The sequence below is a fragment of the Mirounga leonina genome, unplaced genomic scaffold (genome assembly GCF_011800145.1).
Source record: "Mirounga leonina isolate KUSES-001 unplaced genomic scaffold, KU_Mleo_1.0 Mir_166, whole genome shotgun sequence".
Classification (NCBI taxonomy): domain Eukaryota; kingdom Metazoa; phylum Chordata; class Mammalia; order Carnivora; family Phocidae; genus Mirounga; species Mirounga leonina.
In genome coordinates this window covers 32,089,116-32,107,413 of record NW_023270418.1, presented here as the reverse complement: position 1 = coordinate 32,107,413, position 18,298 = coordinate 32,089,116, and the positions used below count along the sequence as shown (strand labels likewise).

General features: G+C 53.7%; 2 protein-coding genes and 1 non-coding gene across 4 annotated transcripts; 2 read left to right on the top strand and 1 right to left on the bottom strand.

Moving 5' to 3' along the window:
- Positions 1-7,043: 7,043 nt before the first annotated feature.
- Positions 7,044-7,125, bottom strand: TRNAS-GCU. The gene has a single exon. It is a non-coding gene; the product is annotated as a tRNA-Ser (tRNA).
- A 465-nt stretch (positions 7,126-7,590) lies between these two features.
- B4GAT1 (beta-1,4-glucuronyltransferase 1) lies at positions 7,591-9,832 on the top strand. Of its 2 annotated transcripts, none has more exons than XM_035013321.1 (2): positions 7,591-8,702; positions 8,999-9,832. In XM_035013321.1, the coding sequence occupies exons 1-2, from the start codon at positions 7,701-7,703 to the stop codon at positions 9,188-9,190; spliced, it is 1,194 nt and encodes a 397-aa protein (XP_034869212.1). In that variant the 5' UTR covers positions 7,591-7,700; the 3' UTR covers positions 9,191-9,832. The 2 variants fall into 2 exon arrangements, with proteins under 2 accessions (XP_034869212.1, XP_034869211.1); XM_035013320.1 differs by having other exon boundaries at positions 7,598-8,756.
- Positions 9,833-10,107: 275 nt separating this feature from the next.
- BRMS1 (BRMS1 transcriptional repressor and anoikis regulator) lies at positions 10,108-17,495 on the top strand. The gene is made up of 10 exons (XM_035013322.1): positions 10,108-10,235; positions 13,026-13,171; positions 13,247-13,337; positions 13,485-13,612; positions 13,806-13,885; positions 13,981-14,077; positions 14,634-14,726; positions 15,864-15,928; positions 16,573-16,612; positions 16,948-17,495. The coding sequence occupies exons 2-10, from the start codon at positions 13,033-13,035 to the stop codon at positions 16,953-16,955; spliced, it is 741 nt and encodes a 246-aa protein (XP_034869213.1). The 5' UTR covers positions 10,108-10,235; positions 13,026-13,032; the 3' UTR covers positions 16,956-17,495.
- The last annotated feature ends 803 nt before the right edge of the window (positions 17,496-18,298 follow it).

Here is an 18,298-nt window from a genome sequence, read left to right as displayed (position 1 = left end):
CTGTGGATCCCTGTGGGAAGTCAGGGCAGCAGCTCTGAGGAAGTGTCCCTCCAACGGGGCCTCAAAGGAAGAAAAATTAGTCTCCATCCCTCCCCCCACTGAGGCGGGGGAGGGGCATCCCAGGCAGAGAAAGCAGGGCTGGTGGAAGGTGTGGACACAGAATATTCAGGGAACAGTGGGGACTTCTGGTGGGGGGGGGTTGGGGAGCCCCTAGGATGTGAGAGAGGGAGGGGGAGAGGATGAGTCTGGAGCAGTGGGTTGGGGACAAATGATGAAGGGCCTTAGTCATGAGGTGTAAATAGCGGGTTAGACAGAGGAGAGATCCGGGAGAGAAGAGGGTGGTTGCCTCTTCAGAGGTCATTTAACTTAGTGGTTAAGTGCAGGTGAGCCGATCCAGCATTCTGGATTCAAAGCCAGGTCCTTTCATTTATAAGCACTGGGAATCGGGACTTGCCCGTGTGTGGTGTCCTAGGGAGAGGCTGGGGCTGGAGTACAGATGGACATCTACTAAACAGGGGTTGTAGTCCTAGAGGTATCTTGTGCCGACCACGAGGCCTTGCCAGACCTTTTGACTGGGAATGGTGAGGACAGGACCACCCACTTCCTGGGCCCCCTTCTTCTCCACCTTCACAGACTGTTGTCTGTTGAACCCAAAGCTCCCTAGATCTGCCAGACCCACTCTCACAGGCCAGGCAACAGTCCCAGGGAACTCACTGTGCTGGTCTACGGTCATCGGGAGCAAGCCCACACTGGGCTGAGCGGTGGAGGATGGGCCCAGAAAGAGGACACTCACCCTGCAGATGTCCTTCTGATGCCACAACGTGCAATTCCTTCTTCCCATGCTCCTTCCTGGTAGACCCAGCCCAACCGCCCATTAGATCAGTATGTAGCCGGCTTTCGATGCCAGAAACAAATACTGTGGCTGATGGGCTGCACCTGGCCGTTCCTCTCCTGATGCCCAGTCCCCCAGCTCCTGTCACCTCCCCAGCTTGACACAGCTCTGCCAGCAGGCCCAGCTTCCCTCAAAAGCAGCCAGCTGCCACCAGCAAACACCTGTAGAGGGCTCCATGTGGCAAGCGCTGAGACAGGGCTGGTAGAGAGACACAAACATTTGAAGGCCAATCCTTGCCCTTGAGTTTCTTACCCTTTTATGAGGAGGACGCCCCCTGGTTTGTGAATTGATTCAACTTTCCAGTTAAAAGGCAGAGGTTGTCAGATGGATTAAAAATGATGCGACTGTATGCTGTCTACCAGAAACTCCCTTTAGAGCAAAAAACACAAATAAACTGAAAATGAAAGAATGGGAAAAGGTATTCCATGCCAGTAGTAACCAAAAGACAGCCAGGGTAAATATACTAGTATCAGAGAAAATAGACTTCACGTCAAGAATTATTTAAGAGACAAAGGAGGATGTTATATATTCATAAAAGGATATAATAACTATAAACATATGCATACCTAACAACACAATCCTAAAAAGAATATGAAGCAAAAATGGACAAATGTGAAGGAGAAATACACATTTCTACAAAAATAGTTAGACACGTCAATACCCCACTTTCTTTTTTTTTTTTTTTTAAGATTTTATTTATTTGACAGAGACAGCAAGAGCAGGAACACAAGCAGGGGGAGTGGGAGACAAAGAAGCAGGCCTCCTGGTGAGCAGGGAGCCCAGTGCAGGGCTCGATCCCAGGACCCCAGGATCATGACCTGGGCCGAAGGCAGACGCTTAAGGACTGAGCCACCCAGGCGCCCCTATACCCCACTTTCAATGAAGGAGAAAACCAGACAGAAGATCAGCAAGGACACAGAGGACCTGAGCACACCATAAACCAATTAGGCCAAGCAGACACAGAACACTCACCTACAAACAGCAGAAGGTATGTACCTCCTTCTCGAGTGCCCAAGGAACATCTCCCAAGATAGATCATCAATTAGGACACCAAACAAAACTGCACTACATTTTAAAAGATTGAAATCTTACAAACTATCTTTTCCAATCACAATGGAATGAAACTAGAAATCTATAACAAAAAGTGGGCACTTCCCAAATATGTACCAATTAACACATTCTGAATTAATGGGTTAAAAAAGAAGTCAAAAGATATGGAAGCAGCCCAAGTGTCCACTGATACAATGGATAAAGTGCGCACACACACGCACACATACACACACTGAAATATTACTCAGCCATAAAAAAGAATGAGATCTAGGGACACCTGGGTGGCTCAGATGGTTAAGCGTCTGCCTTCGGCTCAGGTCATGATCCCAGGGTCCTGGGATCGAGCCCCGCATCGGGCTCCCTGCTCCGCGGGAAGCCTGCTTCTCCCTCTCCCACTCCCCCTACTTGTGTTCCCTCTCTTGCTGTGTCTCTGTCAAATAGATAAAATCTTTAAAAAAAAAAAAAAAGAATACTGTTATAACACTGGGGCACCTGGGTGGCTCAGTCAGTTAAGCATCTGCCTTTGGCTCAGGTCATGATCTCCAGGTCTTGGGATCGAGCCCTGCATGGGGTTCCCTGCTCAGCAGGGAGTCTGTTTCTCCTTCTCCCTCTGCCTCTCCCCCTGCTTGTGCTCTCTTTGTCTCTTTCTCTCCTCTCAAATGAATAAATAAAATCTTTTAAAAATATATTTAAAATTTAAAAAAGAGAATATTGTTATAACATTGTGTGGTGACAAGTGGTGAATGGATTACTGTGGAATCACTATGTTGTTCACCTGAAACTAATATATTGTATGTCAGTATACAACGTACAATACTTCAATACTTAAAAAAAAAGAGAATCTACACAATGTATACTATGTTCTATGATTAATTTGCAGTTATTTTGCTGTAAAAAATAAAATAACTACCTTTAAAATCCCCCCTCAAAAGAAAGAAATCAATCAATCAATCAAAAGAGAAATTAGAAAATGCTTTGAGTTACAAAAGAAAATGAAAACACAACACACTGAAATTTATGGGATGCAGCTGGAACAGTGCTGAGAGGAAATCTGTAGGTGTAAATGCTTACATTAAAGAGGAAGAAAGGGGACACCTGGCTGGCTCAGTCGATGGAGCCTGAAGCTCTTGATCTCAGGGTCCTGAGTTCAAGCCCCACTGGGTAGACATTACTTTAAAAAAAAGAAAAAAGGAAGAAGGGTCTCAAATCAGTAATCTAACTTTACACCTCAAGCAATTAGAAAAAGAAGAGCAAATTAAGCCCATAGCTAGCAGAAGGAAATATAAAATAAATATTAGGTGGAGGGAAACACAGTGCAGAACAGAAAACAGAAAATCAATGAAACTAAAAGTTGGTTATTTGAAACAATCAACAAAATTGACAAATTTTTGACTAGACTAAGAAAAAGAGAGAGAGGACCTTAAAATTATTAAAATCAAAAACGAAGGTGGGGCCATTACTGTTGATTATACAGAAATAAAAAGGATTATAAGAGAATACTATGAACAGTTGTACACGGACAAATGAGAAACCTAGATGAAATTAACAAATCCTAGAAACACACAAACTACCAAAACTGATTCAAGAAGAAATAGGAAGTATGAACATACTTAGAACAAATAACAAGATTGAATCAATAATCAGAAATGTCCCAACAAAGAAAATTCCAGGACCAGGTGACTTCACAGGCTAATTCTACCAATCATTTAAAGAATGAACACCAGAGTGCCTGGGTGGCTCAGCTGGCTAAGCACCTGCCTTTGGCTCAAGTCATGATCCCAAGGACCTGGGATCGAGTCTCCTGTCAGGCTTCCCTGCTCAGTGAGGAGTCTACTTCTCCTTCCACCTACTCATTCTCTCTCTCTCTCTCTCAAATAAAGTCTTTTAAAAAATAATAATAAAGAACAGGGGTGCCTGGGTGGCTCAGTCATTAGGCATCTGCCTTTGGCTCAGGTCATGATCCCGGGGTCCTGGGATCGAGCCCTGCATTGGGCTCCCTGCTCAGCGGGAAGCCTGCTTCTCCCTCTCCCACTCCCCCTGCTTGTGTTCCCTCTCTCGCTGTCTCTCTCTGTCAAAAAATAAATAAAATCTTCAAAAAGAAAATGAAGAATGAACACCAATCCTTTCAAGCTCTTCCAAAAAATACAAGAGGGAGGAACATTTCCTAACTCATTCTATGAGACCAACACTATCCTAATGCTAAAGCCAGACAAAGACATCACAAGAAAACTTAATAATCAATATCTCTTATGAATATAGATGTAAAAATCTCAACAAAATGCTAGCAAACGGAACCCAGCAGCTCATTAAAGGGATTATGTACCATGACCAAGCGGGATCTACTCCAGAATGCAGTGGTTCAACATACAGAAAACAATTAATGTAATACACCACATTAATAGAATGAAGGGGAAAAGCCACATGGTCATCCCCACTGATGCAGAAAAAACATCTGACAAAACCCAGCACCATTTCAAGATAAAAACACCCAACAAGCAAGGAATAGATGGGAATTTCCTCAACCTGATGACGCACATTTATGAAGAATCCACGACTAATGTCATATTTGATGATGAAAGACTGACAACCTCTCCCTAAGATCAGGAAAGGGCCCACTTTTACCATTTCATCTGCTCAACTTTGCACTGCAAGTCCTAACTATAGCAATTTGGCAAGAAAGAGAAATAAAAGGTATCCAAATTGGAAAGGAAGAAGCAAAACCATCCATATTCACAGATGATATAATACATACACATACAGAAAAAAAAATCCTAAAGAATACACACACATACACACACACAGAGCTAATAAACAAATTCAGCAGAATTGGAGGATTCAAGATCAACATACAAAATTCAGTTGTATTTCTATACACACAATTCTGATACCAATTCTGATGTGTGGGTTTTCCCCCCACACCAAGCAACCCTCTGACACCACCTGAGGGTCCTCCAACACAACTCAATTCTGACACCATCTACCTGGAGACAGCATCAGGTCCCACATCTTCCTGGCTCAGTCCCACAAGACAGCCCCCCCTTCAGATATCTGTGCTCCTGACCGACTGGCTATACATCAGAGGTTCAGCAGCCCCCTCACTGGATTCTATTAATTTGCGACAGCAAATCACAGCACTCAGGGAACGATTTTACTCGCTGGATTACAGATTTAGTACAAAAAAATATAAATCAGGAATGGCCAGGTAGAAGAGATGCAGAGGGTAAGGTATGTGGAAAGCAGACCCCTTATTAATGGTTTTCAACTCTGTTCTTTTTTTTTTAATTTTATTTATTTATTTGACAGAGAGAGAGAGAATGGGCACAAGCAGGGGGGAACAGCAGGCAGAGGGAGAGGGAGAAGGAGGCTCTCCACCGAGCAGAGAGCCTAATGTGGCGCTTGATCCCAGGACCCCAGGATCATGACCCAAAGGCAGATGCTTAACTAAATGAGTCACCCAAGTGCCCCCAACTCTGGTCTTTGAATCTCTTATGCTCCACTCCATCCCAGCCAGTGTCGCTCCCCAGCCAGGCCCTCCTGCACAAATAACAGGCAGGACCTTCCATGTAGCTTTCCTTGATCTTGACACCTCGGTGAGGCCATCACTACTTTCCAGTCTCCCCTCAAGCTACGACCACTGGGGATACTTCGGAAGCTTCTTATTCACTCATCAACAGACACACACTGATGCCGGCTATGTGGCTAGCACTGTAGTGTGTGGGAGGCAGAAGACGCTGCGAGCAGGTGCCTGGGCAGACCGAGGGAGGTATCGTGTGAGTGCTGCAGATGAGACTCAGATGCCCAGGGGCCAGGGGGAACAGGGAAGGGGTAGTGTTGAAACCTTGGCCAAGAGAAAACTATTTGCAAAGGGTGAGCTACTCTTTATGTTCCAGCCAATTGTCACCCTGCGGAAACGCAGGCCTGGCATTGCCAGATCTCTCAGAATTTAAAAGTTGGAAATGTGGATTTTATGTGAAATCTCCTGATTCACCAAAGCCAACAACTAACGTGATTCAAAATTGTTAGTTTCAACACTGAGCAAGTCAAAGATGACCCTGATAGCACCAAATCTGACGTCTGCACCTCCAGTTTGCCAGGACTGTGCTAAAAGGGTTTTCACATATTTTTCTCCTCTCACCAGCACAGGTCACCAGTGAAAACCTTCAAGGATAGCACCTGTCAAGTCTCCTGCAAGGCTTCATCCCCCGTGCCTAACACAGCCCCCAGCGCAGAGCAGTGCTCAGTATGTGGTATTGCTGGGGCTGCAGAATAGAGGTCTCCTGGTCACTCTTCAATTCAACAACCTTGACTTCCTGGGGCACCTGGGTGGCTCAGTCGCTTAAGCATCTGCCTTTGGTTCAGGTCATGATCCCAGGGACCTGGGATTGAGCCCCTCCGTGGGCTCCCTGTTCAGTGGGGAGTCTGCTTCTCCCTCTGTCCCTCCCCCCTCCTTGTGCTCTCTCTCTCTCTCTTAAAAAACAAAACAAACAAACAAACAAAAAACTGCTTTAAAACAAACAAACAAACAGAACAACCTTGGCTTCCTACAGCCTATGAAGATGAGGGCAAAACTTGCCCTAGCAATTGGAAGCTCTTCCCAGTCTGCCCCAAACCACCTTCCCAAGATTCACAGAGCTCAAATAGTTATCACATATAACTGATTTAGCTGTCGAAGTAGCTGCCCTTCCCCACAGCCTCTCTTCTTCTAAAGTGCCCATGGATCAATTATTCTACAAGCACTTATTAAGCGCTTTCTGTATACGTTGGCTGGTGTTAGAATATTCTAGACCTCCTGCTTAAATGTGTGTGTATGTTGGGGGGTAGGGGGTGGGGGGTTGGACAGAAGGTCTCCCCCTGGGAGAACTGCTAGGGGGAGGGAATCAGTGGGCTGAATAGAGTAATGATTTCAGTGATCAAACATCACAGCACTACCAAATTCCACCACTTCCTGAGGGGGTTTCTCTAATTACCGCAGGGAATATATTGGCTCCGCATTTGGCATCAGGCAGAATTCCAATTCGGTTCTTCTACGTGCCACTGAGCCCTGGGCCCTCTTCCTCGGGAGGCAGAAAAGTACACCCCCTCACCTCGTGTAAAACACGACCGACGAGGATGGGATTCGAACCCACGCGTGCAAAGCACAATGGATTAGCAGTCCATCGCCTTAACCACTCGGCCACCTCGTCCCACGTAGAGCGCCCCTTTCCATATGCCCTTATCTCTCATCTCCCCGCACCTTCTGGCGCCCCACCCCCCCGATCCATTCTTCGGTGTGACTTTCACAGGACCTGACCGAGGGAGAGACAGCGGAAAGAAAGGGACTTTTTGTGTTCCTTCCCGCCCTCCGCAGCCGCGAACCCGCGCCATCCTTCACCAAGCTGCAACCAGAGTTCTGCCACGGTTTCCCCTCCCTAAGACGGGGGCGAGCGCGCGGGTGTTTCAGGACGCGCCTGGTCCAGGGGGTCGCACACTGATCGGGAGGGAGGGGTGCGCGTAGCCCCGGGAACACGGCAGGCGCGGCCGCGGGCACTTTCGGGGTTTGCAGAGCGCGGCACGGCCGTGCATGCAGTAGCTCCTCCTCGCGCGCAGGGGGCGAGCTGGCGCGCCCCAAGGCCAGCTCGGGCGGGGAAGCTGCGCGGGGCTCGGCTCGCCTCGGCTCGCTTCGGCTGCGCTCGGCAGGCTGCAGTAAATCCGGGCTTGCGGCGGCTGGCAAAGGCTGCGGCCCGGTGGTCCCTGCTGCGCGCTCGGAGCCCCGAGAGCCATGCAGATGTCCTACGCCATCCGGTGCGCCTTCTACCAGCTGCTTCTGGCCGCGCTAATGCTGGTGGCGATGCTGCAGCTGCTCTACCTGTCGCTGCTGTCCGGGCTACACGGGCAGGAGGAGCAAGACCAGTATTTCGAGTTCTTTCCCCCGTCCCCGCGGTCCGTGGACCAGGTCAAGGCGCAGCTCCGCACCGCTCTGGCCTCTGGAGGCGTCCTGGACGCCAGTGGCGACTACCGCGTCTACAGGGGCCTACTGAAGACCACCATGGACCCCAATGACGTGATCCTGGCCACGCACGCCAGCGTGGACAACCTGCTGCACCTGTCGGGCCTGTTGGAGCGCTGGGAGGGCCCGCTCTCCGTGTCGGTGTTCGCGGCCACCAAGGAGGAGGCGCAGCTAGCCACGGTGCTGACCTACGCGCTGAGCAGCCACTGCCCCGATATGCGCGCCAGGGTCGCCATGCACCTTGTGTGCCCCTCGCGCTATGAGGCCGCTGTGCCCGATCCCCGGGAGCCGGGGGAGTTTGCCCTGCTGCGGTCCTGCCAGGAGGTCTTTGACAAGCTAGCCAGGGTGGCCCAGCCCGGGATCAATTATGCGCTGGGCACCAATGTCTCCTATCCCAATAATCTGCTGAGGAATCTGGCTCGTGAGGGGGCCAACTATGCCCTGGTAATCGACGTGGACATGGTGCCCAGCGAGGGGCTGTGGAGGGGCCTGCGGGAAATGCTGGATCAGAGCAAGCAGTGGGCAGGCACAGCACTGGTGGTGCCTGCCTTTGAGATCCGCCGAGCCCGCCGTATGCCCACGAACAAGAACGAGCTGTTGCAGCTCTACCAAGTGGGCGAGGTGCGGCCCTTCTATTATGGGCTGTGCACGCCCTGCCAGGCGCCCACCAACTACTCCCGCTGGGTCAACCTGCCAGAAGAGAGCTTGCTGAGGCCTGCCTATGTGGTGCCCTGGCAGGACCCCTGGGAACCATTCTACGTGGCCGGAGGCAAGGTGCCCACTTTCGACGAGCGCTTTCGCCAGTATGGCTTCAATCGCATCAGCCAGGTGCCCAGGGAGAGGGCATGGGAAATGGGGCAGGAGGAGTGGTGGGCTCTGGGAGCTATGAGTGGTCCTGGATGGAAAGGAGGCAATGAGGCAGAACAGTCACAGTTCACGAAGTGGTTGGATGGTGTGGAAGATCCAGGATGCTTCCAGAGGAGTGGGGATGCTGGAGAGAGGCTTTAGGGATGTCAGTCTCGGCCCTAGCAGTCTCATCCAACTTCACTGACCTGTCTCTCCTCCAACAGGCCTGTGAGCTGCACGTGGCAGGATTTGATTTCGAGGTGCTGAACGAAGGTTTCCTGGTTCATAAGGGCTTCAAGGAAGCGTTGAAGTTCCATCCCCAAAAGGAGGCCGAAAATCAGCACAATAAGATCCTTTACCGCCAGTTCAAACAGGAGTTGAAGGCCAAGTACCCCGACTCCCCTCGTCACTGCTGAGCCCTTCCCTCCCCTAGTCAGAGAAGTCTCAGCCTCTTCCCTCCTTAGGCCGTCCCTCGGGCCTGACAGGGGTAAGAAATGTCGCTCCACTTTACAGTGGTAGCTGTGGTGTTGGAACACTGGACTTGAATATGGGGTGCTGGGATCAAGTCCTAGCTTTACCACAAACTCGCTGTGTGGCCTTGAGCAAATCCCATTTCCTCTCTGAGCCTCAGTTATCCCGTCTGTAAAAAGGGAGGTGAAAATACCTACCTCACAGAACTGTTGGGAGGCTCAGATGAGATGCTATATGTGAACACATTCTGTAAGCTTCGTACAAATGTGAAGTATTATTAATATTATTACAGTATTATTGTTATTATTATTAACAATCTGGGGTGGGTGGGCAGTAGGAGAGCGAAAAGTATGAACGGGGCGGAACTGAGAAGTCGGAGTACTTAACAAAATGGGACCTTTTGGAAAGAAGTCAGGTGAAGGCGTTGAATTTAGTTCTTAGCTTTTGGGCAGAAGCCTAAACTTCCTGGGAGCTTTGGAGAAAGGAAGGGTCTGCAGATTCTCGGCCAGATCTGTGTCCTCAAATAGGTTGGGCTGGGTTATTTGCCTACCAACGACCATGTGTAAATAAATGAGTGTTCACACCTACAGCTGGCTCCGTGACTCTCCTGAACCTGGAGGGCAGGGGGTGGGGTCGTGGCTTCTTCCCTTGAACACGAGGGGCGGGGGGGACGGGGGAAAGGAGGTAGCTGCGGCCCAAAGGGAGCCGACCGCAAAGCAAGGAAACCACTAGGGTCTTTTCCACCAGCTGAAGGCCTGCGTGAATGTCGGCCGGTTGCTATGGAGACCGACCTCGCGGTATCCCAGCATGCCTCGCCCCAACTGGCCAATTGTGCTCTCCACCACGGGCGCCTCCTGATGACGTATGCGGAAGTGCGGCGGGCCCCGCCTCCCGGAGTAGAGGGACGGGCGCGACGTTTCCGGGAGCCCGGCAGACGCGGGCACCTCTCAGGGAGTTTCAGACGTCAACTCGGAGGCCCCCCTCCCCGCGGTGCGTAACGCTCCTCAGGGCACCTGGTTCGGCGTCTCTGGCCAGTCGGCCGGAGCTGGCCCAGCGAGGGCCGAAGCGGAGACCTAACCGGCCGGACGCGTGCGGCGCCGCGGGGCCCCTGCTGGCCGCCGAAGAGCCGGCGACTCCCCCCGCCCGCGGCGCCGGCGCAGACGCGAGTGGAACGGGGCGGGAGGGTCCTGGCGCGTAGCGCTGCGCAGGGGTCTGGATTGGCTTTCTCGAGGGAGAAGAATCGGCCTTCCGTAGAGGTCTGCCCTCGAAATGCTGACTTTCTAAAAATATAAATTGCTTGTGTACAGCGCCTTACAATTTCCTTTTCCATCTTTTACTCCTTGCGATCTTTACAACACTCAGAGTAGCGGTGGTTATCCTCTTTTTGCGCCCGGGGTAAGGAGGGGAGGTTGTGATTTAATTTTGCTCACTCAGTAGAATCAGAGACAGCTGGAGACAAAAGTAAATATATATATATATATATTTAACAACGAAGAGGAATTGCAAATTTTGGGAACTGCAGGAACTCGGGCTTGAGAATGGGAAAGATGAGGCTGGTTTGGAGAACTGAGGTTTTCAGGTCAGATTCAGATCATTGATGAAATCCTTGAGGAATGCGACTAAGCTGCGCCGTGAGCCAGTTATTTTACACAACTCGAATTGTGGCAAGGAAAGGTAACAGAATACTTTGGATTTGCAATCACTACAGGGTCCTGGGGTACCCTGGAAGGTACCAGGAAGTAAAAGCCTGCCTGAAAAAGTGTGCTTTGTTTAGTTTGTATTTGCACGGCCACCAGTCGTGAAGTTAAGTACTGTGCTGGGTGAGTGAAGTACAGATTCCCTGCCCTGGTGAGGCTTACAGCCTGCTTGGACAGACAGACGTGAAGATGGGCAAATAGAGAGGAGATGTAAACAGTAGGGCTTCCTGGAGAGAGTGGTGTCTACACTGATCTAAAGACTACAGAACCGTGCCCAGAGAAGTTGGAAGAACATCACAGTGAAATCAAAGCCTGCAGGAGGCGGAAAGATTAACTGTTGGGAGGACCGTTTAGTCTTCCTCTTTTTTTTTTTTTTTTTTTAAGATTTTATTTATTTATTTGACAGAGAGAGACACAGCGAGAGAGGGAACACAAGCAGGGGGAGTGGGAGAGGGAGAAGCAGGCTCCCTGCAGAGCAGGGAGCCCGTTGCGGGACTCAGTCCCAGGACCCTGGGATCATCACCTGAGCTGAAGGCAGTCGCTTAACCAACTGAGCCACCCAGGCACCCTAGTCTTCCTCTTAATTGATCTCTTGGCAGCATTTAGCACTGTCACCATCCTTCCTTTTGAAATTTTTTCTCCCCACGACTGAGTTTCTCTTCCTCTGCCTCTTGCTGATTTCCTTCTCCTTTGCAGGGCTTTCGTCACCTGCCCCTTTGGTGGCCCTGGGAGTTCCATCATGGACCTCTTCTCACTCCACACATTCTGCCTTGCTCATTGCGCCCTCTCCCAAGGCCTGAAGAACTATATTAAACGATGACCAGATCTCTGCAGCCCAGATTTCTCTCTGAGGCTTAGCCTCATGTGCCCCCACCCCTGCTCCTTCTCTCATTTTGGAGTGTGCACATGCTATTCACTCTGCTTGGAATGTTCCCTCCCTGGCCACCTCAGCTCATCTGTCTGAGCCCTCCATGCTGCAGCTGCAGCAAGGATCTTTCTCTGTAAGCCCTCACTGTTGGAGCAAGCTCCGGGTTCCAGTTAGATGCCTCTCCCATATGCCCCCCCCCCTTCTTAACCCTTGTCACACCACAGTACGGTCTGCTTCTCTGCCTCTCTCTCCCAGGAAGCTGTAAACTCCTTGAGGTCAGAGACTGTCTGCCCCCTCATGCCCAGTCTCTACTGTAGTGTCTGATGGTATCTGGCATATATTAGGTCTTTAATAAATCTTAGATGAGTAAATAAAAGAAGGAATGACTAATAGTGTTTATTGTTGCCGAGAAGTCAACTAAGAGAAGTACTAAAGAATACTGGCATTGGGCACCAGGAGGTCGTCTAACGCCACATGATTCATGTCAGCCGAGGGCAATCGTAGAGAAATGGAATGGAACACCTGGGAGGTGAAAGAATAGGAACAGCCAGAGCCTTGAAAAGTGTCACTGTGAGGTGGGAAATGGGGAGTGGTTTAGTGGAACAGGGTGAGGTTTTGTGTTTCTGCTATTTCTAAATGGGGAACAATAACCTGAACACATCTGAAGTTTCCTGGGCAGGAGCTGTCAAGAGGGAGCGTTGGAGAAACAGTGGAGAAGGGGGTACTGGTAGCATGAGGCTCCAGAGAAAGCAGAAGGACACGGGCGTTGACCCAGAGCACAGCGAGACAGCGAGAGGATTGCCGAGTGTTCTCAGGAAGAGAAGTGGAGGGCCTTCCAGGTGGAAGGATCAACAGGAAGGGGTGGAGAGGAGGAAGGACTGGTGTACTTAAGGACTGACCCTTAGATGGTAGGGTGAAGGCGCTGGCCCAGTACTTCAGTCTGTGCAGGGCCTTAAATGCCCCATTCACAAGTGTGCGCCCAGTCCCAGAGGCAGTGGGGGAGCCCATCCTTGCTGTTTCCCATCTTACAGACCGTCGCCTTGGCCAGCATTCCCCAGATCGGGATCACCAGCAATGTCCCAGGACGGGAGCATTTCCATGGCTCCCGGGCCTCTGGGAGATGCGCAGACAGGGCCTGGTTTGACTCCCTGCATGGCCACTTTCCTGCTCGGAACTGAGGACAGTGATAAGTGATGGCTCCCCTCCTTCTCCCAGAGCCCAGATGCCCGTCCAGCCTCCAAGCAAAGACACAGAAGAGATGGAAGCAGAGGGCGATTCGGCTGCCGAGATGAATGGGGAGGAGGAAGAGAGTGAGGAGGAGCGGAGTGGCAGCCAGACTGAGTCAGAGGAGGAGAGCTCAGGTGAGCCCCCCACATGGCGCACGCGGGTGCCCGGCCGCTCCTCCTCAGCCAGCGCTGACTGGCCTCTTGTCCCAGAGATGGACGATGAGGACTACGAGCGGCGTCGCAGCGAGTGCGTCAACGAGATGCTGGACCTGGAGAAGCAGTTCTCGGAGCTAAAGGAGAAGTGAGCGTGGGGCGTCTAGGGCTGGGTCTCCCGGCACCCAGGGTGAGGAGGCAGCCGGCCTGGTGCGGGGTAGGGGTGGTCAAGGGTTGGGGAGCGCCGGGCGCTCGGCCACGTGTTTGATAGACACACACGCCTTTTCCCTCCCAGGTTGTTCAGGGAACGGCTGAGTCAGCTGAGGGTGCGGCTGGAGGAAGTGGGGGCTGAGAGAGCACCTGAGTACACAGAGCCTCTGGGGGGGCTGCAGCGGAGCCTCAAGATCCGCATTCAGGTGGCAGGTCTGTGGGCTGTCCTGTGCTCGAGGGCAGCCCCCAGGCCACCTACCTCTTCCTCTGCCAGAACCCCTGGCTCTCTGCTCCCTGCTTTTCTCATCCCTGCCCTGACCGGCCCTGCTCCTGGCTCCCCCTTTTGGACACCTGGGTCCCTGGCCAAGCAGGGCTTCCCATCTCCCTCCCCTCCCAATCACTGTAGGGATCTACAAGGGCTTCTGTCTGGACGTGATCCGGAACAAGTACGAGTGTGAGCTGCAGGGAGCCAAACAGCACCTGGAGGTGAATGTGACTGGGTGCTGGGGCGGGGGGCGGGGGGATGGCGAGTGGAAGTGGCTTGTCCCCGCCGCCCTGCTGAGCGGCTCCGCCCCTTCCAGAGTGAGAAGCTGCTGCTCTACGACACCCTGCAGGGGGAGCTGCAGGAGCGGATCCAGAGGCTGGAGGAGGACCGCCAGAGCCTGGACATCAGCTCTGGTGAGGCTGCCCTAGGTGCCGCTCTCCCCGTGGGCACCCCGTCTGCTGCTCTGCCTGCCCGGGGAGCATGTCGGGGAGCCCGCTTCATGGGGTCACTGTGGGGCCCACAGGGAGCCAGGCACAGAAAGGACCCAGCCCAGGACCTGGCGCGCAGTGGAGGCTCGGCAAGAATGGGTTCCCCTGCCCTCCTCGGCCCCTGCTCTCTTTCCAGAACAGGAGGTGCCATTCTGACACCCCCACACCTACAACAGCCACAGTCCCCTGTGTCCACAGTGCCTGTGTTCGTAGGGGGTCCTAGGGAGGCCCACTGGCCACTAAACAGATGAAGAAACAGGGCTGACAAAAGTACAGGGACCCCTCCCCCAGGCTCGCACAACCATGCCATCCGGCCCTGACCTCAGCTTCCATGCCCCTGGCCCCCGGGGTGCTCTCCACCGCCCTGGGAGGGAGAGGAGGCGGAAGGGCTGGCCCGGCTCCTGTGAGGGACACAGCTGCAAGGGCGGGGTGTCCTGGGAGGGTCAGCACCTTGATCCTGACTCTGGCTCTGGGGGCACAGAGTGGTGGGATGACAAACTGCACGCCAGAAGCAGCGCAAAGACCTGGGACTCCCTGCCAGCCAGCAAGAGGAAGAAGGCTCCTCTCGTTTCTGGTATCCTTCCACCCAGGGCAGCCTGAACCGGGCAGGACATCAGGGTTAAGGGAGGCGGGGGTGGAGAGGGACATGGAAGGCAGAGTCACGCTAGACACATTAGGCAAATCCAACTGTCGGGAATTTTCTGTGACGCCCTGGGTCTCTGCTGGGCCGTGTGGATCATAGAGAAATAGGAAGTGTCCACTCAGTGACTCCCCCTAACTTGCTGAGCGAAGTCTTCTTCGAGGCTCTTCTGACTTTCCCACAACATCCCCGACAGGTCCTAGACTTTCCTACCACCACCCCCTCCTCCGCCTGCTCTCGCTTTCCACCCTCTTCTTGGAAAGCTGTGCTGCCTATCTGTGCCTGGTCAGGGCTTGTCTCACATGTTACCTCCTCTGTGAAGCCTCTCCTGGTTTCTCCCCAATGGCAGTGCCTTCTCTCTCCTCTGCACCCCTGTGGCCTAAACTGGGGCACCCACATCCCATACTGTAGTTGCCCCCTGCCCCACCTTAGGCGTGAGCCCCTTCAGCTCAGGGCCTGCTGAGCCCTCATCCCTCCTGGCAGCGCCCAGCACAGACTGGAACGGAATCCGCACACCCTCCACCCCCACCCCCGGGTACTCTGCAGCCCTCAGACTCTCAGGACACTGGCCACCTAGTGATGGCAGTCGGGTCAGGCAGGGAGGGAGGTGTCTGGGCTGCGAGGACTTGAGGGTGAATGGGAGGTGAGGGCATGGAGACATCAGGTACAGAGCCCAGGAGGACAGAGCAGATGGTCCCCGGAGGGGAGTGGGAGACCAAAGGAGGGTTGTCTCCAGGATGGAAGAGACTGAAATCTGTGTGTAGAAGGGGCCAGATGAAGGGACAGGAAGGGGACAGGGAGTGGAGGGAGCAAGGTCCCTGAGTGGGTGGGCTGGGTTTTCACCTCCTGACCTTTACACTGGAGAGAGGGGGAGGGGGAGCCGAGGGGAGGTAGGGGTGAGACTCAGTATCCCCCACGGACTCATGGAGAGGCCACAGGCCCTGCCCCAAGAACCTGGGAGCCAAGAGGGAGGAGACAGAACCTGAGCTATAACCTGGGTCCTCAGCCCTCTCCCCGCTGTGACACCTGTCCCCTCCACTGGGCTTCCTGCTTCCTTGACCCCCATTGCAGGTCCTTATATCGTGTACATGCTGCAGGAGATCGACATCCTGGAGGACTGGACGGCTATCAAAAAGGTGGGGCCAGGGCCCCTGCTTCCCTCATGCAGGTCCCCATCCCTGACACCAGCTTTGGTCTCTGTGGGCTCACCACGCCTGGGCTTCCTGAGGGCCTGGGAGCTCTGCTCAGCCCTCAGCACCCCCTGCCTTTAGCCCAGGTTCCCTGGCATTGCCCTTTTTTTAGACAGGAAGAGAATGTGTTTGTGCGAGTGGTGCGGGGGGCGGGATGCAGAGGGAGAGAGAGAATCCCAAGTAGGGGTCACTCCTAGCACAGAGCCTAATGTGGGGCTCGATCTCATGACCCTGAGATCTGGACCTGAGCAGAAATCAAGAGTCAGATGCTTAACCTACTGAGCCACCCAGGCGCTGGCCTGAGGCTTCCCTGCAGGAGGGTTCTTTTAATCTGTGTCAGCTCCTTCCTCCTTCCAGGGCAGGTTTTGATGGGATGGGAGGGAGGGAAGGCAGCTGTTCTGGGCTGGGCTGGCCTGGTGTCTGTCAGGGGACCACATCAGAGCTTTGCCTAGAAAGGGTCTTATGCCGCCCCCATCTCCATGCTGCACTGACCCAACAGCGCCCCCACCCCAGAGAAACTGATGTGGAGGAGGGTACTTGCCAAGCTGGAGGCAGGCTCTCAAGGGGGGCTTTTCTTCTTACCCACCCAGGCCAGGGCAGCTGTGTCCCCTCAGAAGAGAAAAGCAGATGGTAAGAACCACGGGAGTTGTTCTGCCTCCTGCCACCCCCTCCCCCAGCCCAGCGTCCTGGAAAAGAGCCCAGAAAGAGGCAGTGGTTATGTCAGATCAGTGGCCCCAGTTAGAATGGTTTGGGGAGTGGGAGCCGCCGGGGTGGGGTAGGGAAGCTCTAGGTCGATGGGGCTGGGGGATGAAGCTCCCTGCACCCGGGACTGGTCAGGGAGGGCTGGAATGCTGGGCCCATGTAGAGCTGCCCTGGGCCAGCCTGAGGCTGTTCCTCTCAGCCCCCCATAGGCAGTGGTGTTCCCCTCTGGGTTCAGCTTTTCACCTGCAGTGCATCTTCCTTAGGACCATGACCATGCTGTTCAGAGCCAAGGGGCCCCTCCGGGCAGCTGTCAGCAAAGCCAGGATTCGCATTTTCCTGCTGTGGGAAGGCAGACTGACAAGCCCCTCGGGGTCTGTCCAGCCAGCTCCCCGGTGCTGCTGCTGGACCTTCCCCTCCAGCCGTCGCTGGTCCGGACCCCTCTGCCCTCCTCGGGGGCCTGCACAGCTGTGGCCCAGAGCTGCCCTAGCCAGGCAAGACTGTCTCCTCCATCCCCAGTGAGCGCACCACCTCCCCCTCCCAAAGGGCAGCCTCCTTGGTGCCCTCCTAGACAAAGAAGATGTGGCTCATCTTAAGCCAAAGCAACATCCTTCCTGCTGTCCTTGGACCAGTTGCTGAGCCAGTGAGCTGGGCCCCACTCTGTGGGAACTCTGAGCCAGACATTATATTTTGGGGGCCTGTCTCTCCTGGCTGTTGTTGGAGGTGAGAAGGCAGGCTCCCCGGGTCTTCTCAAGGAGGTTCTTGGTGTCTCCCAGATTGCAGGGACTGGAATTAAAATCTCCTGGGACTCTGGCGTGACTTGTGTGTGTCTGATTTACCTTGCAAGAGAATCAGGGCTCCCCAGGGGAGTGCCTGAGTCAGGCGGGCTCTCCTGGAGTCCCTGGTACCTCCCCTCACTACCGGGCAGGAGCCAACCTACTCTGAGTTGGGGTATCGGGAGGGGCAGGGGGGACTCGCCCACCACACCTCCCAGAGGTGGGGGAGTGAGCTCTGGCTGACCAAGGGCTCCTGAGCCAAGTCTGAAGCAACACGTGGCACAGGCAGACCATGTGTCCTGGGGTGGGGCAGGCAGCTATGTGCTCTGGGCTGGGAGACTGGGTCACGTCTGCACCTGCCCCAGTCCCTTGGCGGATTGGTAAGGCAGGCTGGCAGGGCCTGTGTGCGTAGGAGGCAGCTGGCGGCACCGTGTGCTGACGACCTCACAACCAACCCCCCCCCAGCCGTTCAGCGCCGCGTGTTAGAACCACCCCCAGAACCTCAGTTAAGCAAAGGGGTTAGTTTCCATGGAGACACAGCATCCTTTCTCCATGGCAACCTGAAATCCCAAAACCCAAGTTAGGCTCAGGACTGAGTCATCTGTGACCGGTAGGGGGTGCTCTCCCACCGGGCTGACCCCAGGGCCACGCACAGGTGAGCCATTGACCGCAGACTTAAAGGTGCCCCAGGGCCAAACTGGGGCCTGTGGGGACCCAGATGGGCCCTGCTTAACCCCTTCCTGCCTGCTTGTGTGGTTTGAGGAGGCCAGTAAGGCTCCGTGATGCACCATGTGGAGGTGGCAGCCCTACAGCTGGGGCTCTAGGAGGGGCGCTTGCACGC

Bases quoted from the DNA above. Each gene is read 5' to 3' on its own strand.
- B4GAT1 (XM_035013320.1), top strand. From the start codon at position 7,701: ATGCAGATGTCCTACGCCATCCGGTGCGCCTTCTACCAGCTGCTTCTG. The intron at 8,757-8,998 runs GTGCCCAGGGAG...CTCCTCCAACAG, and splicing joins GCTTCAATCGCATCAGCCAG to GCCTGTGAGCTGCACGTGGC.
- BRMS1 (XM_035013322.1), top strand. From the start codon at position 13,033: ATGCCCGTCCAGCCTCCAAGCAAAGACACAGAAGAGATGGAAGCAGAG. The intron at 13,172-13,246 runs GTGAGCCCCCCA...CTCTTGTCCCAG, and splicing joins GTCAGAGGAGGAGAGCTCAG to AGATGGACGATGAGGACTAC. The intron at 13,613-13,805 runs GTCTGTGGGCTG...CAATCACTGTAG, and splicing joins GATCCGCATTCAGGTGGCAG to GGATCTACAAGGGCTTCTGT.